Source organism: Carcharodon carcharias, chromosome 20 (assembly GCF_017639515.1).
Source record: "Carcharodon carcharias isolate sCarCar2 chromosome 20, sCarCar2.pri, whole genome shotgun sequence".
Taxonomy (NCBI): Eukaryota; Metazoa; Chordata; class Chondrichthyes; order Lamniformes; family Lamnidae; genus Carcharodon; species Carcharodon carcharias.
The window spans coordinates 64740501-64763417 of record NC_054486.1 but is presented as its reverse complement, the minus strand read 5'-3'; the positions used below and the strand labels follow the sequence as shown (position 1 = coordinate 64763417).

The 22917-nt window shown below is 41.1% G+C and overlaps 1 protein-coding gene across 7 annotated transcripts in view; it reads right to left on the bottom strand.

The window, feature by feature from the left end:
• ddhd1b (DDHD domain containing 1b) overlaps nt 1-22917 on the bottom strand; it is an 87425-nt gene that overhangs the window by 20258 nt on the left and 44250 nt on the right. For 5 of the 7 annotated variants that reach the window (XR_005946203.1, XM_041213795.1, XM_041213796.1 and 2 more), the window contains 4 exons: nt 21784-21912; nt 20981-21093; nt 19218-19324; nt 9034-9293 (listed from right to left, as the gene is read on the bottom strand). Coding sequence is in view for 6 of the 7 variants with exons in the window: in XM_041213795.1 (XP_041069729.1) it covers nt 9034-9293; nt 19218-19324; nt 20981-21093; nt 21784-21912 (609 nt within the window). In the remaining variant the exon portion in view is untranslated. The remainder of the gene's footprint in view (nt 1-9033; nt 9294-19217; nt 19325-20980; nt 21094-21783; nt 21913-22917) is intronic. The other 2 variants (XM_041213798.1, XM_041213799.1) reach the window with 1 other exon arrangement.

Below are 22917 nucleotides of genomic sequence, written 5' to 3'. Positions count from 1 at the left end.
TCTTGTGCCCCACATCCTGACTACTGTACAAAACTCCCATTATGGTTTTTTTTAACCTTTGCGGCTCCTCAACTCTACCACACAGATTCTACATCATCTGATCCTACGTCATTTCTTGCTATCGATTTAATTTCATTTCTTAATAACAAAGCAATCCCACCCCCTCTGCCAACCTGCCTATCTTTTCGATAGGATATTTATCCTTGGATATTTAGCTCCCAGTCCTGATACCCTTGCAGCCATGACTTCGTGATGCCCACCACATCATACCTGCCAATTTCAATCTGCGCCACAAGCTCATTTACCTTATTTCATATATTGCCTGCATTCAGATACAACACCTTCAGTCCTGTATTTCCCGTCCCTTTCTCATTGTCGTCCCTTTATCTGATGTGCTTGAAGTTAGATTCCTAGCCCTTTCCAAACACTCTGTCCTATTTTGTGTTCTGGGGACTTTAATAGCCTCTCCTGGGCTCTCCTTTCTTCAGTTTTTTTTTATAATTTTCCATGAAGTTGAATCCACTACCCCCCCCCCCCACACGCTAACCTGCTGCTTTGTTTCCCATTAGTGATACTTCTTGGAGTTTTACCCTCCCCTCCCCCCACCCCCATTTTCTAGTTTAAAGTCCTATTGACCACCCTATTTACCCTTTTCGCTAGAACACTGGTCCCAGATCGGTTCAGGTGGAGACCGTCCCAACGGTACAGATCCCTTCTGTCCCAATACTGATGCCAGTGCCCCATGAAATGGAACCCCTCTTTCCCGCACCACTCCTTTAGCCACGTGTTTACTTCCCATATTCTCGCATCCCTATGCCAATTTGCACGTGGCTCGGGTAGTAATCTGGAGATTATAACCCTTGAGGACCTGTTCTTTAATTGAGTTCCTAGTTCCTGATAATCCCCAAACAGGTCCTCTTTCCTAGTCTTACCAATGTTATTTGTCCCGACGTGGACCACAACAACTGGATCCTCCCCCTCCCTCTCCAATATCCTTTCAAGCCGGTCAGAGATGTCTCTCACCCCGGCACCGGGCAGGCAACATACCATGCGGGACTCTCGATCCTGCTTACAAAGGAAGCTATCAATTCCCCTAATTATAGAATCCCCTACAACATCCACTTGTCTTTTTGCTCCCCCCATAGCCTTGAATGTTATGACATGCCAAGGGCTCATCCAGGTACTTTTTAAAGGATGTGAGGCAACCCTCCACCACCACCCCCACAGGCAGTGCATTCCAGACCGTCACCACCCTCTGGGTAAAAACGTTTTTCCTCACATCCCCCCTAAACCTCCTGCCCTCACCTTGAACTTATGTCCCCATGTGACTGACCCTTCAACTAAGGGGAACAGCTGCTCCCTATCCACCCTGTCCATGCCCCTCATAATCTTGTACACCCCGATCAGGTTGCCCCTCAGTCTTCTCTGCTCCAATGAAAACAACCCAAGTCTATCCAACCTCTCTTCATAACTTAAATGTTTCATCCCAGGCAACATCCTGGTGAACCTCCTCTGCACCCCCTCCAGTGCAATCACATCCTTCCTATAATGTGGCGACCAGAACTGCACACAGTACTCCAGCTGTGGCCTCACTAAGGTTCTATACAACGCCAACATGACCTCCCTACTTTTGTGTGTATGCCTCGATTGATAAAGGAAAGTGCCCCATATGCCTTTTTCACCACCCCACTAATGTGCCCCTCTGCCTTCAGAGATCTATGGACACACAGGCCAAGGTCCCTTTGTTTCACAGAACTTCCTAGTGCCATGCCGTTCATTGAATACTTGCTTGTCAAATTATGCCTTCCAAAGTGTATCAACTCACACTTTTCAGGGTTAAATTCCATCTGCCACTTATCTGCCCATTTGACCGTCCCATCTATATCTTCTTGTAGCCCAAGACACTCAACCTCACTGTTAACCACCCGGCCAATCTTTGTGTAATCCGCAAATTTACTAATCCGACCCCTCACATAGTCATCTATGTCGTTTATACAAATGACAAATAATAGGGGACCGAGCAAAGATCCCTGCGGCATGCCACTGGACACTGGCTTCCAGTCACTAAAGCATCCTTTTGTCATCACCCTCTGCCTCCTACAACTAAGCCAATTTTGAATCCACATTATCAAATTACCCTGTATCCCATGTGCATTTGCCTTCTTTATAAGTCTCCCATGTGGGACCTTGTCAAAACCTTTGCTGAAGTCCACATAAACTACATCAACTGCACTACCCTCATCTACACACCTGGTCACCTCCTCAAAAAATTCAATCAAATTTGTTAGGCCTGACCTTCCTCTGACAAAGCCATGCTGACTAGCCCTGATCAAACCTTGCCTCTCCAAATGGAGATAGATACTCTCCTTCAGAACTTTCTCCAATAGTTTCCCTACCACTGACGTGAGACTCACTGGCCTGTAGTTCCCTGGCTTATCTCTACAACCCTTCTTAAATAGCGGAGCCACATTAGCTGTTCTCCAGTTCTCTGGCACCTACCCCGTGGCCAGAGAAGAATTAAAAGTTTGGGTCAGAGCCCCTGCGATCTCCTCCTTTGCCTCCCTCAGCAGTCTGGGACACAAATCATCCGGACCTGGAGATCTGTCCACTTTTAAACCTGCCAACACCTCCAATACCTTGTCACTCCCTGTATAAATTTGCTTAAGAACCTCGCAGTCTCTCTCCCTGAGTTCGATACCTTCATCCTCATTCTCTTGGGTGAAGACGGACGTAAAGTATTCATTCAACACTCTAGCGATGTCCTCTGGCTCCACCCATAGATTACCCCCTTGGTCCCTTATGGGCCCTATTCTTTCCTTGGTTATCCTCTTCCCATTGATATACTTATAAAATATCTTGGGATTTTCCCTACTTTTACCAGCCAGAGCTTTCTCATATCCCCTCTTTGCTCTCCTAATTGCTTTCTTAAGCTCCACCCTGCACTGTCTGTACTCCACTAATGCCTCTGCTGATTTGCTTCCCTTGTACCTGCTAAAAGCCTCACTTTTCCTTCTCATCGTAACCTGAATATTTCTGGTCATCCATGGTTCTCTGGGCTTGTTACTCCTTCCTATCACCCTAGAGGGAACATGTTGAGCCTGTACCCTCCCCATTTCCTTTCTGAGCACCCCCCACTGTTCCTCTGTAGATTTCCCCACAAGTAACTGTTCCCAGTCTACCTTGGCCAGATCCTACCTTGTTTTACTAAAATCCACTCTACCCCAATCCAAAACATTTTTTTGCAACTTGTCGACTTCTTTGTCCAGAACAAACTTAAACTGTACCATGTTGTGGTCACTATTGCTAAAATGCTCGCCCACCACCACCTCAGCCACCTGTCCAGCTTCATTCCCCAGAATTAGGTCCAGCAATGCACCGTCCCTTGTTGGACCCTCTACACATTGACCTAAAAAGTTCTCCTGTACACATGTCAAGAAATCCACTCCATCCAAGCCCTTAACACTATGTCTATTCCAATTAATGTTGGGAAAGTTGAAATCACCATATAATTCCCTATTGTTATTGTTTTTACACACCTCCACAAGTTGTGCACATACTTGCTCCTCAATTTCCCTCTGACCATCTGGGGTGTCTATAATAAACACCCATTAATATGGTTGCCCCTTTTTATTCCTAAACTCTACCCACAAAGCTTCATTCGATGCCCCCTCCAAGATATCATCTCTCCTTACTGCACTAACTGACTCCTTAACTAATAATGCAATGCTTCCTCCTCTTTTACCCTCTCCCCTGTCTCGCCTGAAGATCCTATATCTCGGAATGTTGAGCTGCCAATCCTGCCCTATCCTCAACCACGTCTCAGTGATGGCTACTATATCACAATTCCACATGTCCATCCTCACCCTTAACTCATCTGTTTTACATGTAATACAGTGCTTTTGGGAAGGGAGTTCCAGGTTTTTGACCTAACAAGTGAGGGAACAGCAATATAGTCCCGAGTCATAACGGTATGTGGCCGAAAGGGAAACTTGCAGGTGGTCACGTTCCCATACATCCGCTGCCCTTGTCTTTCTTGGCAGTACAGATCGCAGGTTTGGATGGTGCTATTGAAGGGAACTTCCCGAGCTGATGCAGTGCATCTTGTGGATGGTACATACTGCTGTCACTGTGTGTCAGTGGCAAAGGGAGTGAACTTTCAAGGTGGTGGATGTGGTGCTGAACAAGCAAGCTGTTTTCCTGGATGGTATAATGGCTCTTGAGTGCTGCTGACGCTATCTTCATCTAGGTAATTAGAAAATATTTCATCACCTTCCAGACTGTGCCTCGTAGATAATGGAAAATCTTTGGAGAGTGAGGAAGTGAGTTATTTGCTGCATAATATCCAGCCTCTGAATTATTCTTGTAGCCACGGTATTTATATGGTTGGTCCAGTTAAGGTTCTCAACACCAAGACTGTTAATGGCAGAGAATTAGCAATGCTGTTCAATATCAAGGGGAGATGGTTAGAGGTGGTCATTGTTTGGTACTTGTGTTACTTGTCACTTATGACAAGGTCCTGCTGCACATGGGCACGGACTGCTTCAGCATCTGAGAAGTTGCAAATGGTACTGAAGAGTGTGCAAGCATCAGCAAATATTCCCACTTTGAGTTTATGAGGGAGGGAAGGTCATTGGTGAAGCAGCTGAAGATGGTTGGGTCTATGACACTACGCTGAGGAACTTCTGTCATGATATCCTACGGCTGAGATGATTGGACTTGACAACCACATCATCATCTTTTGTGCAGAGCAGTTGTAGAAATATTTATCCACATCTGTTTTAAAAGCTTTTTTACCTTCATTCCTGCTCCTGGTAGGGCATTCTATGTCTAAACAAGCTCTAGCGTCAAAATATTTCTAATCACTCCCCGTCACCACTCTCCATTCACTCTTTTGATGATCCTCAATTTATGTGCTCTAGTTACTAACTAACTGGTCAGTGGAAAAAGTTTTTCCACAATTTGCCTTATTGATATCACCCATATTTAAAAAATCTGCTTCAGATCTCTTACTTTTTTTTAATAAAAAGAGCCTCGGTTCGTCTAGTCCAGTTGCTCAGTGGCTAAGCTGCTCTCCCCTGGTGTAACTTTAAAATAGATTCTGCATTATCTTCAAGGCCTTGACAAGCTTCCTAGAATAACATACCCAATACTGGACACAATATTCTAACTTTGCCTATAGGTTAATATCTTTTCTTTGCTTCAGTACACCAAGCCCCATTTATAAAACATTTCAGACCGCACAAGTTTGGCTTTTTGACAGCTTTATTTACATGTCTTTCAATTTTTAAATATTTGTGCATCTGAACTGCAAGTCTCACTGCTTTGCTATACCTTTAAAAATGTTACTGTTTAGAGTATATTGACTCCCTATTCCCACCCCCGATCAAATAAGTAGCCCCACAAAAAAATTCTGCATTAAATTTCATCCAATCATTTATTTGCCCAATCAACTAACCTGTCTACACCCTCCTGAAGTTACACACTTTCCTTCACAGTTAACCATGCTGTCTATATCTGCAAATTTAACCTGGATTCTCATGCCTCCGTCCATGTCAGAACGGAGTCAGAAGGAATGGTGGATGGGACACGACTCAGGGATCCCTGCCCCCACTTTAGTTTCCTTGAACTTTAGTTGGCACAGGAAAGGGTATGAGTAGCAAGTCGGCACGCAGCATTCCTTCCCATTGAGCGATTGGGTATTTCAGACCCCCTGCAATTTTTATGGTGTTGAGCCAGCTTCTGCATGAGATGTGGCTCACGGCTCTTCAGAGGACTCATGGGGGCAAATCCTAGTCTGGAGTTGGAGCCCCCCAAAAAAAATTAGGCATTCAATATTCCCTTTGAAAAAATCCCCCCTCTTACCTTCTGATAAAACTGTCAAATACACACAGCCAGTGAAAGTTCCAATGAAGAAACCTTTAATCCTGTCCAAATAAACGAACAGACATTGAAAAAACACTACAATGTTCGAGTTATTACAAGATAAAAAAAACTATGAAACAAAGCGAACAGTCTCCTTTGCAACCTTGTAAATAGCCACCCACAGATCTGAATGCATTAGTCATTCTCAGAGCTCAGCTAAGCTTCCATAATGAGGTTATCTGGCAACTGTACCAATATATGTAGTCTGAATAGGTGGCCAGACATGTATTTTGCCAGACAGACTCATTATCAATGCTTGGCCGAGCTCCAAGACTGACTAATGCATTCAGTCCTGGGGGTTTGTTACACAGTAGCAAAGTGAATTACAGGCTTTGTTGCAGTGAAAGTTTTATTACCTTGTAATAACTTGATCTTTCTCTGAAGTTGTTTTTCAATGCCTGTGTGTTTATTTGGGCAGGATTGAACGTTTCTTCAATGGGACTTTCAATGTGTTTGACTGCCAGTTTTGAGATTGTAATGGGTAATTTTTTCAAATGGCATGTTGTTTGATTTTAGTTATATATTTCATGAGCATTTCAAAGACATTCCAATGTTATTATAATGCTCATGAATTCTGTACCCAGTGGATACTGGGTGAGTGGGCATGGAGGGTGCATGATGGCATGGATGATGAATGGGAGCGTGAGGGCTAGAGGGTCTAACAACCATGAATACAGCTTGGTTTCTGTCTCAGTAAATGGAGGCAGACCTTTTACCCTGTGGCCTAGCCATCCACCAGTCTTTGTTGCCTTTTTGGGTTTGGCACCTCTGCAGAAAGCAGGCATGGTCCCAGCCCATGCCCGCTTCTATGGCATAAAAATAGGGCGGGCGTTTCCACGATGCAGACAGGATCGCGGGCTCGGGAAAAGTCTAAAACACGAAAATCCAGTCTTTTGATACCATGTTCTCCATGCCCTACTCCAGTACATGTGTACGTTAAGAAAAGCTATGATTACAATACTGCCTTTGGAGTCAGCACTTCATATATTCTAGCCTGAAAAACATCCATTAACCACTACTCCTCTCTGCTTTCTGTCCTTTAACCAACTTTCCATTAATGTTGCCACATTCCCTTCAATATTGTAACCCCGATTTGTCATTAAATGCTGTTTTGAAAATTAATACTACATTTCTTTTATCAATAGTTATCTTCTCAAAGAAGTCAATTAAATTTATTCGACAACACTTGTCTTTTAAAAATTCATGTTGGCTACCTTTAATTAATCTGTGTCTTTCTATTTGGGTTTTAATTTTATTCCATATTATGGACCCAGTACGATGTTAAACTGACTAGTATATCATTACCTGATTTATGCTGTCTCACTTCTTGAATCAAGCTAATACTTGGCAATTCACCAACCTTTTGGTGGATATAATTTCCATATCCTAGGATATTTGGAAGACTCCAGTCAAAGTCTCAGTTATTTTTTCCTCTGATATTCCTCAACGTTCCAGTATGCATGCCATCAAGTCCTAGTGCCTTTCCACAGAGCGCCACAATTCATTTAAATCCTAATATCTTGACTAGTTATTTTATCTAATTTCTTCATCTTCTCCTGTTGGGTCCTTTCATTCTTCTGTGAAAAACAAGATAAAGTGCTCATCTAGTATCTACGCCATTCCTTCAACATCCATGAAAGATTTCCTTTGTTTCTAGCTGGTTCTACCTTTTTAGCAACTAGTATTTTACTTTTATAAAATCCTTTACTATTTCTATTGATGGCATTGTTGGATCCGGTGCCCTTAGGTTTGTTGGGGCTAAAAGATCCAGGTTGCACACTTACATCAGGGTGACCAAGTTGGTACAGAGACAGAGAACATCAGTAGATCGTTGTTAGAATAAACACATGCTGTTTATTTACAAACTAAACTCAGCAGCTACACTTGTGTGCTCACAACATAAAACTGTCTTCACTCATCAATGACTACTCAAGATTCTTCCAAAGAGGTAGCCCACACTACTCTGCTATTGACTATTAAGATCATGTGATCTTACATTACAATACTTGTCTTAAATGTATATTACATATCAGATTACTACAGGCCCCATTTCTGGGGAGAATGCAGAAGCCAAATCTGTGGCTAAATTGTAGTACTCTCAGCTCTAAATCAGATGATTGTGGGTTCCAGTCCTACTTCAGAAACTTCAGCATATAATCTTGTCTGCCATTCCAGTGTAGTACTGAAGAAATGCTGCACTGTCAGAGGTGCTGTCTTTCTGATGAGATGTTAAACCGGGCCCCATCTGCCATCTCAGGTGGATGTGAAAGATCAGACTGCACTATTCTTAGAAGAGGAGCATGGTGAGGGAGAGGGCTGATATTTATCCCTCAGCCACCCTCCAGAAAGAGATGATCTAGTCTCTTCCTTCCATGCTCTTTCTGGAAGATTGCCATGTGCAAAATGGCTACTGTATATCCTACGCTTCAAAGGTACTTCATTGGTTGTCAAGGCTTGCCTGATGTCAGAGATCATGAATAGAACTACAGAAATGCTTCTTCTTCCAATAGTTAGGGGAAAATGAAACACTTTATTCTGTACTGTGTAGGTGCCAATAGACAAAGGACAGGAAAATGCCATGATGGCAGATACCAAAACTGGGAGGATTATCTGAGCAGTTGATCTCAAATTCATCTTTTCATCAGCCTAAGTCACACTAAGGCTGCTTTTAAGTTATTTGTTTTATTTGCAAAACCACCACCCAGGCATTACAGCCTTTATGTGTATGCATTCTGCCTTTAATGATCAAATGTTTTCTCAGCTCTTCGTGGTCAGAAGAAACCAATTGCTGTTAGAAGCCAACAAAAAAAAAAATGCACCTGACAGGGGTACAGTGAGTTCTAGAGTTTTTTTTCTCCCTTCCACAGTCTAAATGTACATGCTTTTAGGAAATCTGATCATCTTAGCTACATTCTAATTAAGGAAACAGACAGCCCTTTTCTTGCATTATGTAACATAAACCAAAAGTTCAAAATTGTCATGGCCAAAAATCTGAATTGACTCATCTGTATTACAATTCAAGCAAGCTTAGTAACTTTATACACCTAAGTTTGATAAAAAAAAGAGGCTAGGCACCATGATTTTAATTTTACACAATGTATAAATCCTTACCGCTGTTTAGTCTTGAGAATATCATCCAGAAGTTCGCGCTCCTCAAAACTCATGGAATTCTCTGTCATCTCTTCTTCCTCCTGTACCAATTTATCATAAAATCGCACTGGATACCATCCAGTCATAATATCATACGTGATGACACAGCCTAGCGAGTGGGCTACTATCGAAACCTTCCCGCCATGGATTTCAAAATCTGGGTTCCGAGAACAGAAAAGCGCATATAATCGATTTAACTCCTGCTGAAGGCCTTTCACAATCTGAAGAAAAATATAAAAACATATAATGAACTGCCTAGCTTTCACTATAGCATACGTAAAGCTGCATTAAAAAATATCATAGCCACATGATAAATACACATGTAATTCTATACTTATATACATCTGGATAATTCTGGAAAGATATATACAACCAGTCAAGCAGGTAGATTCAGTCATGGTTTTCAAAAAGAAATTGGATAAGCGCCTGGTGGGAAAATATTTGCAGGGCTACAAGGAAAGGCTGGGTGGAGGGTTGAGTGGCACCAGCGGAGTTGCTCTTGCAGATAGCCAGCACGGACATGATGGGTCAAATCACCCCCTTCTATGCTGTAACCATTTTATAATTCTATGAATTTCACAATGTCATGTAAAATGCAAATTTATAATTGAATTATAACTAGATTCAAAAGATCAGTGCGTAACCACTTCAAAAGACTTTCACAATCCAATAGATTCCAAATGCAAGTTTAATAATACACTAGCTTAGTAGTAAATTGATACACAGGTGTTATTTCTACTTTTGTCCTAATTAAATGAACAGAAAAGACCACCACCAGAACACTAGAAGATTCTATATGAGATGTTGAACTAAACAATGACCAATTAGTTACAGCATTCAAAATTACTTGCCCTGGTTATCAGTTGCTCAACTGGAACTATTACAGCAGTACAGAGTGTACAATTTGCAGCCTGATCGAAATGAGACTAATGAACATATGTTCAGGTTAGATTATTGTTTGTGTAATGAGCTTCAAGTGTGAACAGGTATAAAAACTCCAAAGAAAAATGAAAGCCTGAATTCTGCATTAAATACATGAGTTTCTTCTCCAACAAAAAAAAAATATTTTTAGAATAAAATGTTGCTGCTTGTAATATTTTCTTCCCAATTAAACAATTCTGTCTGATAGGATATCATTTTAAACAGAGCTTGGTTAAATTTTTTTTTAAATACTGTGGTTACAAAGTCAGTTGCTTGAGTGCAAACATGCATGCACATAGTTTGTTTAACAGCAAAAAGTAAGAAAGTTACAGAAGTTCATCATGGGTGGCAGTGCATTGGCTGCCCATACCATCTGATATTCCATTTCATTAACTTCTAGTAACCATATATACAAAAGAGTATAACATACAGCTGATGTAATATGAATTTTCAAGATGGAAAAGAGAGTACTCTCGTACCAGGTTGCATCCTATACCAGGATAATCATTAGTCATATCGCAAGCAAAGACTCACCTCAGTGTTAAAAAATATTGCATTTTGATCCCCCTCCTTCAACATTGGATATACAAACCTTCAAATCTGCACCCCTATTTTCTTCCAGTTAGATTGGTAATTCCTACACACTAACTTTTAAGAAGAAATTCAAAAGGATGCAGTGAGAATGCTACTCGTTAGGTTTAAGCTGTGGAAGCTGGATTCACGGGGTCAGGCATGCTTCTTTAATTAAAATTGTGATGAACACTTCAATGTTAAAATCAGTTGATGCATTTTGAAGCCACTGTGACCATATTTCATAAATATGAACAATGAACTGCACAGGGAACCCATTTTTAAACATCCAAATTGGGAGTTCTGAAAATTGAGCAAAAAGCTATAAAATCCGTGAACTTACAATTCTCAAGCTTTATTTTTGTCAGGATCCTAGGATGAATCCCTTTCTCAATTTTTCTTCATTTAATGCTCTCCCGCCAGTGGGTCTGAAGACTTGTAAAATCCAGTGGGGGCCTTGCCTGCTGCCTACACACTGCCCCTATCCTTGCCCCAATTTTACCAGTGGGGAGGGCATCAGGTGTCTCATCTGCCTGTGGGCTTAGTGATGCTCTTAAGTGGCCAATTTATGCCCACTTAAGGGCCTCATCCCATTGCTGCTGGGATTTAACCAGCTGCAGGAGAGGTTCATCCAAGTGCCCAGCCCATCAGCTTTATCTGCACGGGCTGGTGGTAGATATTGTGGTGGTGGTGGTGGTGGTGGTGGTGGTGGTGGTGGGTGGTTGGGGTGGGGGGGGGGTCCTTCTTTAACAGGCCCACTAGACTTATTGGAGCACTCTCCCCCAAGGTGTGACCTCCCCCAAGTTCCTCTCTGCCCCAAGTATTTCTACCATGGCCAGCCACCCCCTACCAGCCTAGCAGCCTGACCACAGAAAGACCCCCATACTTAGCTCTGGTCCTAGCTCCAGTGCAGCTCGTCTTCCTGTGGGTCTTGCTGCAGTACCAGCAGTGGCTGCAGCTTCCATACAGCTGTCGGTACTGAGGCACTGCCGGTAGGGGACATCCTGTTGCTGAGCGGCAAAAGTCCCAGCCGGCTCAAGCCAATTAACGGCTGGGGAGTTAGGGATCAGTCGCTCCACTAAATCCAGCCCCATCTCATCACCACTTCATTCCCATTGGTCTAGCCCTCCAACCAGTCTTAAATGAGACCTAAAATACCATCCAAACAAAAGCTTTGCAGAATTAACAATGAGGTTACACATCTTCATGCATTAATTACTGCCTACCAGGAATTTTGAATAAAAATTGTAATATTCTTAACGACGTTATCATGGACAAAATAGATGCATCCTATATGGCAATATTAGAGAGATCTAAATGAGAATCCAGATTTGTTGATACTAGGTACTAAAGGGATCAATGGTTATATCACTGCTGCTGTTGCATCATAGGGACTAGAGACAGCATAGAAAGCAGATAAACCCCCCACAAATCAGCATCAGTCCAGCCCAAATCCTAGTTACTGTCTAATAGAAACATAGACATAGGAACATAGAAAATAGGAGTAGGTCATTTGACCCTTCAAGCTTGCTCCGCCATTCAAAATGATCATGGCTAATCCTCTATCTCAACGCCATATCCTCATGCTCTCCCCATACCCCTGGATGCCTGTTTCAGTTAAACAAAATAATTGATATCCATTTGCTGACTCATTCCTTAGGGCAATGCCTTGGCCAATCAGGGTCAAGCTGCTTGATTTAAATTTAAAACAATGTGTGCCAGTTAAGTGTTAGTCACCATCAGTGGTGCATGGCAATGCCAGTTGCCAACCAATCAGCACTCTCTTCACATACAGTATAAATTGTTATTTTCCCCCTTGGATTGCATTCTTGCAAGCATCCTGATGAATGCAAGACAAAAAGTTCAAACATGTCTCTTTTTTTCAGCAATACTCAAGTTCTGTATTGCCAAATGACTGCTTGTCCTTTATTTGTCTGAGTGCGCGCTGGGGGAATTCTTTAGGAAGAGATTGATAGTTAAACTTCCTGATTACAATTGTGTGTTAACCAGTACTTGTAACTTGTTAAGTTTTTGGAAAGAAGCCTGGTCAGAGTCTCTTTTCTTCTGGGTACTAGAAGTAGAGGTATACAATTGGCTATTTTGGTGAGAAAATTAAACATTTAAGTTAATGGTAAGGCCTGCGGAGGCGAGCAGCCAGCCTAGCATTTAACTTCTAACAGGTAGCAAAAAGATCTCTGCCCACATTTTAAGTTACCTGTCCCTCATCTACACTGTGTTCCACTCGAATGTATATACTGCTGTACCAGTGTCTACTACCAGACTAACTCACCTCTATGTGATTCTCTCATCGTGGAAGTAAGTCAGCGCTACTGGAAAAGTGGATCTCTCAGTATCAGCTTCAGCCAGTTAACCTATCTGAATGAGTACGCCATTGGACTTTCAATTCTGGACTTTGGACCCAGGTGAAATGATAATTCTTATTTTTGTCTGTAGTTTTTAAACTGGAGATAGCAATTAAATTATGTGTATTTAAGAAAATATTTTAAAGAAATACTTAGAAAGCATTTTGTCATCAAATTGATGGAATTTCACTTGTAGTATGTGTAGATTTATCATAGATATATCTCGATCAGTTCTGTGTAATGCAAGATAAGGTGAAGATATACAATTTTACGTGAGTCCAGAATGAAAAATAAGAGGGTGAGTTTATTTTACTCACACAAAAAACACGGGAAAGGCCCTTTCCCACAGAGTGTGTGTGAGAGTGTGTGCAAAATAAACTAACTCTCTTATTTTACCTTATCTCAAGTTGCTATGGGGTTATTAATAGAGGATTGGATGACTCCATAACTGAAGAGTTGGGAAAATACACTGCCACTTACGAAGGGGGAAAATTAAAACTCAAAAACACCTTTCTGTTTATAGATGGGTGGTGAGAGGAGAAATCAGGGCTGTTTAAATTAGTTCCCCTCCATCCATAACAATATACAATTTCCACCCATTTCCCCAGCTTGAATTGAAGCAACTTCCATTTTTATTTACATTCATACTGCACTTCACCTTGTCTTGCATTGCACAGAACTGATAGATATATATCTATGATAAATCTACATATACTGCAATTGAAATTCCATGAATTTGATGACAAAATGCTGTTTAAGTGTTTCTTTAAAATATATTCTTAAATACACATAATTTAATTGCTATCCCTAGCTTAGTCAGGACTCCCCATTTTAAATAAAAAAAAAACACATTATAAAAATATGATGGTATAGTTAAGTGTTATCAGCAACATACAGGGGTAAAAACTTGACTTTGCTGGTAGCACCAAAAAGGACAGTATTGAGGGGAGGCAATGGCATACGAACATATGAACAAGGAGCAGGAGTAGGCCATTCAGCCCCTAGAGCCTGCTCCACCATTTACTAAGATCATGGCTGATCTGAAAGTAACCTGAAATCTGCATCCCACCTACCCCCTGATAACCTTTCATCCCCTGCTAACCAAGAGCTTATCCACCTCTGCCTTAAAAATATTCAAAGGCTCTGCTTCCACAACCTTTTCAGGAAGAGAGTTCCAAAGACTCATGACCCTTTGAGTGAAAATATTTCATATCATCTCTGTTTTAAATAGGCGACCCCTTATTTTTAAACAGTGACCCCTAGCTCTAGATTCTTCCACAAGAGGAAACATCCTCTCCACATACACCATGTCAAGATCCCTTAGGATCATGATGATATTGTCACTAACCTGGTAATCTAAAGACCCAGGGTAATGCTCTGGGGACCCGGGCTTGAATTCCATCTGCTGTGGTGGGATTACGAGTCTAAAGATGACCACGAAACCATGTCGATTGTCGTAAAAACCCATCTGGTTCACTAACTCCTTTGGTAAGGAAATCTGCTGTCCTTACCTGGTCTAGCCTACATGTGACCTCAGACCCACAGCACTGTGGTTGACTCTTATATGCCCCCTGAAATGGCCTAGCAAGCCACTCAGTTGTATCAAACCACTAAAAACAAGTCAATAAGGAATGAAACTGGACAGGCCACCCGGCATCGACCCAGGCACAAGAAATGACAACGGCAAACCTGTCGACCCTGCAGAAGTCCTCCTTACTAACAAATGGGGACTGTGCCAAAATTGAGAGCTGTCCCACAAGACTAGTCAAGCAACAGTCTAACATAGTCATACTCATGGAATCATATCTTACAGATGTCCCAGACACCACTATCACCATCCCTGGTTGTCCTGTTCCACCAGCAGGACAGACCCAGCAGATGTGGCGGCACAGTGGTATACAGTCGGGAGGAAGTTGCCTGGGAGTCCTCAATATCGACTCTAGACAAAGAAGTCTCATGACTCTAGGTCAAACATGAGCAAGGAAACCTCCTGCTGATTACCACTTACCGCCCTCCCTCAGCTGAAGAATCAGTACTCCTCCATGTTGAACACCACTGGAGGAAGCACTGATGGTGGCAAGGACGCAGAACGTAACCTGGGTGGGGGACTTCGATGTCCATCACCAAGAGAGTGGCTTGGTAGCACCACTACAGACTGAGCTGGACGAGTCCTAAAGGATATACCTGCTAGACTGGGTGAGGGGACCAACAAGAGGGAAAAACACTTGACCTCATCCTCACCAACCTGCCTGCTGCAGATGCATATGTCCATGACAATATTAGTAGGAGTGACCACACCACACTCCTTGTGGAGACAAAGTCCTGTCTTCATGCTGAGGATACCATCCATTGTGTTGTGTGGCACTACCGTTGTGCTAAATGGGATAGATTTTGAACAGATCTGGCAGCCAAGAGATGTTGTGGGCCATTGCAGAATTGTACTCAGTCACAATCTGTAACCTCTTGGCCTGGCGCATCTCCCACTCTATCATTGTCACCAAACCAGGGATCAACCCTGGTACAATGAAGAGTGTAGAAGGGCATTCCAAGAGCAGCACCAGACATACCTAAAATTAAGAAGCCTACCTGGTGAAGCTACAAGGACTACTTATGTGCCAAAGAGCATAATCAGCAAGCGACTGACATAGCTAAGTGTTTCCACAACTAATGGATTGATTTAAGCTCTGCAGTCCTGTCACGTCCAATCATGAATGGTGGTGGACAATTAAACAACTCACTGGAGGAGAAGGCCCCACAAATATCCCCATCTTCAATGATGGGGCAGCCCAGCACAAAAGACAAAGCTGAAGCATTTGCAACAATCTTCAGCCAGAAGTGCTTAGTGGATGATCCATCTCGGCCAGGTATGACTTGTACATAAAAAAGGGCAAATCCAACCCAGCCAATTACTACCCCATCAGTCTATTCTCGATCATCAATAAAAAGTGATGGAAGGGTCAGCAGTGCTATTAAGTGGCATTTGCTTAGCAATAACCTGCTCAATGATGCCCAGTTTGGGTTCTGCCAGGTCACTCAGCTCCTGATCTCATTGCAGCCTTGGTTCAAACATGTACAAAAGAGCTGAACTCCAGAGGTGAGGTGAGAGTGACAGGCCTCGACGTCAAGGCAGCATTTGGCTGAGGGTGGCATCATGAAACCCTAGCAAAACTGGAGTCAATGGCAACTGGGGGAAAAACACTCCACTGGTTGGAGTCATACCTAGCACAAAGAAAGATGGTTGTGGTTGCTAGAGGTTGATCATCTCAGTTCCAGGACATCACTGCAGTACTTCCTCAGGGTAGTGTCCTCGGCCAAACTATCTTCAGCTGCTTCATCATTGACCTCCCTTCCATCATAAGGTCAAAAGTGGGGATGTTTGCACAATGTTCAGCACCATCCACAACACCTCAGATACTGAAGCAGTCCATGTCCAACTGCAGCAAGACCTGGACAATATCCAGGAAGACCTGGACAATATCCAGGCTTAGGCTGATAAATGGCAAGTAACATTCGCACCACACAAGTGCCAGGCAATCACCATCTCCAACAAGAGGGAATCTAACCATCATCCCCAGACATTCAACGGCATTACATCACTCAATCCTCCACTATCAACATCCTGAGGGTTACTATTGACCAAAAACCGAACTGGACTAGCCACATAAATACTGTGGCTACAGGAGCAGGTCAGAGGCTAGGAATCCTGGGCGGGTAACTCACCTCCTAACTCCCCAAAGCTTGTCCACCATCTACAAGGCACAAATCAGGAGTGCGATGGAATACTCTCCACTTAATTGGATGAGTGCAACTCCAACAACACTTAAGAAGCTTGACACCATCCAGGACCAGGCAGCCCACTTGAGTGGCACCCCATCCACAAACATTCACTCCCTCCACCACCAACGCACAGTGGCAGCAGTGTGTACCATCTCTACAAGATGTACTGCAGAAACTCAGCAAGGGTCCTTCGACAGCACCTTCCAAGTCCAAGGCCACTACCAACTAGAAGGACAAGGGCAGCAGATTGATGGGGAAACCACCACCTGGAAGTTCCCCTCCAAGTCATTCACCATCCTGACTTGGAAATATATCGCCATTCCTTCAATGTTGCTGGGTCAAAATCCTGGAACTCCCTAACAGCACTGTGGATGTACCTATACCACATGGACTACAGCAGTTCAAGATGGCAACTTACCACTGCCTTCTAAAGGGCGACTAGGGATGGGCAACAAATGCCGGCCGAAAAAAAATGGACCTCATTCTCTTTTTATTCTTTGTAGGTAAAGAAACTAAGGACTAACAGCTAGAAATGCCGACAAAGAAAAACGCCAGAATTTTTTTCCTAGATCTGATAAAGAATCACAGCAAAAAGTTGCTTTTTCTACAAGGTGCTTCTCCAAAATTTTGGCCTGGAATTTGCTTTTGCAGTTAATGCTCCACCAAAACTGACAGCAACTTCTGGAATTTGCACATGCATAGCATAATGTGGGAAATGGAGAAGTTTCTGTCAGCAATTCTACACTTCTCCAGAAAACACACTGTTGAATCTCCCCCATTCAACAATCCCTAAGCAATCAGCGAACTGACAAAAACTTCCACTTTGATCCTGTCAGCCTCACTGTAAAAACCCTTGAAAACGTTACTCTTTGTTGAATGAGGTACATATGGACTTTTAACAGCATACTAGCTTCATACTCACTGCTGAGTTCACTGGCCCTGGAAAGCTAATTTCATATCCGTGGGATGTCAAATTTCTCCATTATGATAAAAAAACTGACATTTTTAATTAAATAAAAATTAAAAACTCTAAAACAAAATCATAATTTATTTCACTATCTGAAAATTTAAATTACAAGTGGAGGTTATCAGTGCTTTTAAATTTCTGGTTTTCAGTTCGAGAATGCTTCAGTGTGATTAGTTGCTTACCCTGCTTGCTGGCGTCACTGCTAATGGGATGCCCAGAGATCCCCTTGACATGCTGCCAGATTTAAACTGCTATCAGACTAGGCAAATCACTACCAGGGAGATTATTAGATCTTTGGGGTCAACTTTCTCGGAGGTCTGCAGCGAATGTTGTTTTGCTGCTGATTGCAAAATCTAGCCTTTTTTTTAAAAAAACAGGGTTATCTGCATTCTACTATTAGCATTTATTTATTTATTTATTTCGAATACTATTGGAACTCTGATGTACAAAGGAAACGATGGAATCTTTCAGGCTTCACACATTCAAAAAAATTACACTCCATCAACCCAATATGAACCCCAAAGAGGTGCATTTATAAAGTTTCCAGCTCTGCTCAGTTAATTTTAGAGTATGTCTTCACCTTACACCAAATCAATCTCTCCCCTACAATAGGTGCAAACATTATTTAAATTCCAGTTCTATATTTTTATAGAAACGTTACCTATATACAACTTCATTATTTACTGAGATTAATGAGCATTTGTCAAATTAACAGTGCAAAATGAATTTTATTTCTTGTATTTTCACATATCGATCTAATTTCAACTGTACCTATTACTCTCTGCCTTTTTTTTCAAAATCAAAGTTGTGTTACTTCATATTGCAAATTCTCTGACTTACTGCTCTTAACCCAACCATTCCACCAGGACTTGACCTAAATAGTGTCCTACACTGCTTGCCTTAGTCTTGGTTGAAACTTGCACCAGAATAGCTTTTAACTTGGTTTCTAAGATCTTTCAAAATTTGTTTATTGGCTAATTTTATTCAGGCACTAATGTACTTCTACTTAAGTTGTACAATACTGGTTTGTTCAACATTTACATATACTGCAATGTTCTTCTCCCTTATTTCCCTTTATTTTCTTAATGCTTTTCCTCTCAACTTTGCAGCATTTGCAATGTTATTAAAATATGCCATAAGCACAAAAATGATACTTGATATAAACAAGATGCAAGATAAACAATTAGGATATTGTTTAATTGTTGATTTTCAAGCAAATTAATATCTTTATTTGCTGTGCTAATTGAGGGGCCACAGAATTTGTATGTTGTTTACAATAGTTCAAGTAAGTCAAAGAATTACAACCTTAAAAATATCTGTTAAACATACAAGGGTATATATAATCAATTAGACTTACAGAAAAATATAAACAAGTGGCATTCTATATCCCATAGTGGTTAGAAATGAGTGGAATGCACTTTGTGAAAACTAGTGAAATTTAGTATTGTACGCAAAGAATTTAATTCAAGATCCTACATATGGCTTAATAAACCATTATTGTCATGTCCACTTAAAACTATTTACAACAGGATGACCAATAGACATACCTCATCCCTGTAAAGGGGGCTAGTGTAGTACATGATGTCCATAGCACTGCTGTTTAACATGTCTCGAAGTCCACGTACTTTATCTGGAGTAATAGATTCAACTGTATCTAGAGACATAGAAGTTGAAAAAGATCCATTTTCATTAATTCAACAACACAGCATTTGAAAACAAATCTGCATAGACATTCTACTTGAACACTGATTCCACAGATCTAAGGCAACATATTTGAATCCTGTCCCCAGGGAAGGGGAGTTGTACTGTCTGGTACCACTGACTGCCTCCAGCATCTTGCCAAAGCGACCATTCTTCTGGCAAACCCCAGCGTTCTCATTTGGCATATGCACATAACACACTTTCCAGCAGATTGCAAGATAGGAGTGGAGCTTGGACTGAATTTTCTCTTCCCTTGCCCAGAGGTTTTAATGCCCCTTAGTATAGATTAGCTTATTCAGCACAAATGTAGAACTGCCCTTTCCTGATCTGTACAGCTCGATATTACAGTAGTTTTAACAACGTGCTAACAGAGGAGCTATACCATGCTTTTTCAAGGTGACAGTTAAAATTTTCTTTTAATGATAAAGAAACTATGAATTTCAGTGTCACAAAAGAACACTCATGTTTACTGGGAGAATAGAGTGCCTCTTCATTTACACTATTATTCAAGTAAAGCTATTTCTTACTGCTTCAGGAATTCTTCTTGGGCTAAGATAAATTGCTGCTAATATCAAAATACATGACAAAAAAATCCACAAACTCTGAAAACCAATGGCTTCTTAGGCATCAGCTATGGCAGCATGATGGCATTCTCGCCTCAATTAGATTGTGGGTTTAAACCTCATTCCAGACAATGGAGCATATAATCCAGGCTGACACTCCAGTGCAGTTCTAAAGGAGTGTTGCACTGCCACAAGAGCCATAGCTTGGATGAGACATTAAACAGAGCCCCCATCTTCCTTCTCAGTTGGTTGCAAAAGATCTAAAGTACTACTTTGAAGACTAGCAGGAAGTCCTCCAACATTTATCCCTCAGCCCAAATCTAAAACAGAAGATCTGCTCATTTCTCTCATTTTGGATTGTGGGAGCTTGCTTTGTGAAAATTAGCTGTCAGCATTTCTAGATTACACCAGTGGCCACACTTCAAAAGTATTTCATTAGCTCGAAGTTGTTTTGGTACATGAAATACACTACATAAATGCAAGTCTATCTTTTACTTCCTTCCCTTGACTTAGATGTATGTAGATATTCACAAGTTGAAAAACAATCTAAGTATTGGAATTGGCTACCCACACCCTTATCCTGCACCGATCAAAACTGTTGTCACGAGGAATGGAGATGGGAATCCCAGAATCAAGTCCTATCCACCATTTTTAAATGCCTCTGGACACAAAATCTGGGCCTTTAACTTTGTTTCTCTCTCCACAGATTATGCCAGATCAGCTAAGCATTTCTAGGATTTATCCTAGTTTTCTTTAAATAGTGCTAAATAACCTTTAATGACAATATAAATAAAAAAAAGCTGCTGATTTCTTGGCTCAATTCCCATTAGCTTCGAAATTTGAAAATTTAGAAAACTGGCAGGCCCCTGTAAAACTTTTGTTTTCTTGAAAACTCACTTTTAATAGCATTGGTAGATTTATGTTTCAATACTATCAACTTTGATGAGGTACAAGAATAAGTGATAAGATCATACACAAAATTCCAATTCAACCCAAATCTACAAGAAGTCATTATCCAAATGGTACCCCTGTTTACATTTAATTACCCCCATCCAGACATAGCTTCGACCTCCACTCCACAGGCAGAAACTCAACATATTCCAGATTTGTGGCATAAGGAAAGTGCTTTTCTTCAACTTTCCTTGCAGCTTCTCGCATCCTACCAAGTAGAACAGAAATAATCTTTTGTGAGGGTGTAAAATGTGTTAGGAATAAAGCAAACAGATCATCCTGTTAGTTTTAAATTTTATTTATTTTTAGTCTTTGGTAAACGAACAGAAATAAGCTTAAGTTACATAGTATTCAACTTTATTCTTTCATCACTAGTTTGATAAGTGTAAAAATTTACTAGATGGAGTACATACAGTACTGTATGTAATTCATTTGAAATTATGTTTCAATTGGTTATTAATACAAATCTGAAAACGTTGATTGAAGTTCCTTCAGGGTGACTATTAAAAAAGGCAATATCTCTTTTCACCAATCAAAAACAACCTGTGCAATCTTGTTGCTAAAAACAGCATGTATAGGATTAATTATGGCTTTCTGCAAGTTAGGGTTTGAATTGTGCAGAAAATACACATTATATTAATTCAGATTAAATAATATGTTTAGGCGTGATGAGCCCAGCAACAAAGGCATTACTGCAAACTAAACTTTCAGTTCCTATCTTTCATAGAAAGGTCAGATGGAAGAAAGAAATTGCCCTGCCATTGTCAAAGATTGCCTACGTTTTTCCTCAGAAGCACTTTGAGAAGTGCTTGAGGCGCCATTTTGTTCCGTTTGGGATGTGCATGAGACAGACTATCAAATTACAAGAACACTCCATTTTCCATTGCAACTGACAAACCTGCGAGTGGCTCTGGGGTAACCAAGATAAACGTTGCCATCTTTAGCCTTGTTTCTGTATACTTCGGAAAGAGGCCAAATGCATTTCCATGAAAAGCCTTTTTCATTCTCAAAACCAACGACTGCAGAACTGTGGGTTTTAAAGTCCGTGCAGGTCAGCAAGTGCATTAGGCTAGATTATCTTTTCAGTAAATAAACTGCTGTTTAAAGTCTACATTAAGTGAAAAAGAATGTGGTAATTTTGTTTCTGTACATATTCACAAAAATAGAAAGAGATATGTCTTACTGTGTAATTTTGTTCCGTCATCTGTCTCATGCAAATAAACTACACGCTGCTCAAAAGCCAGCATTGATTTGTAAGAGAGTATATATCCAATTCACCTAATGGGAATATGTCCCATAGCTAGTATACATTGTGTACATTCAACATAAATTAGGGTCCTCTTTTATAATCTCTGAGTCATGCTATTGTCCATCTAGATATTGGGCGGGAAATGTTATACTCCAATTGTAGGAGCCTTAAGTTTCATTTATAGAGATGGCTGGTGACAATAAAGCTGAGAAAATAAGTGCAACAACCCAAAATTAACAGGTCTTCATCCTTACAAATAATGATATTCTGAATCTATACAGGTTTTTTTCCCCTCTATTAGTGACCTTATAATCAAAATCAGACAGACTTTGTTGGGAGTTCTGGCATGGACAATGGTCAGGGCAGTTCAGCCCATGTTTTCAGTTGTGTGAAAGACTACTCTTTAGCCTGGTTTCATTATAAAACGATTGTCAGTGTACAACCTGCAAAGTAACCGCAATGCTTCAAGAAAACAGCTGATGGATTGGATGCCATGATTTCTTAGGAATTATATCCATTACTGAAAGGAGGGCACCCTTCAGCAATACAGAACCATAAAGGAGGCTTTAATGAGTCCTAATCAGAGATAACCCAGGTTCATTGACCAAAGAAACCCTGTCATAATGGAGAAAATCTGGGACTCATCTCTCTGAGTCTTACCTGTTTTCCTCAGAGGCTTTGTTTGTCAAAAGTCAAATTCCATTTTTTGTTAAAATAGAGACATTTTATGTGGATCAAGATTTGTAGTTGCTAATTTTCTAGTGTTGGATTTCTCAGAAAGGC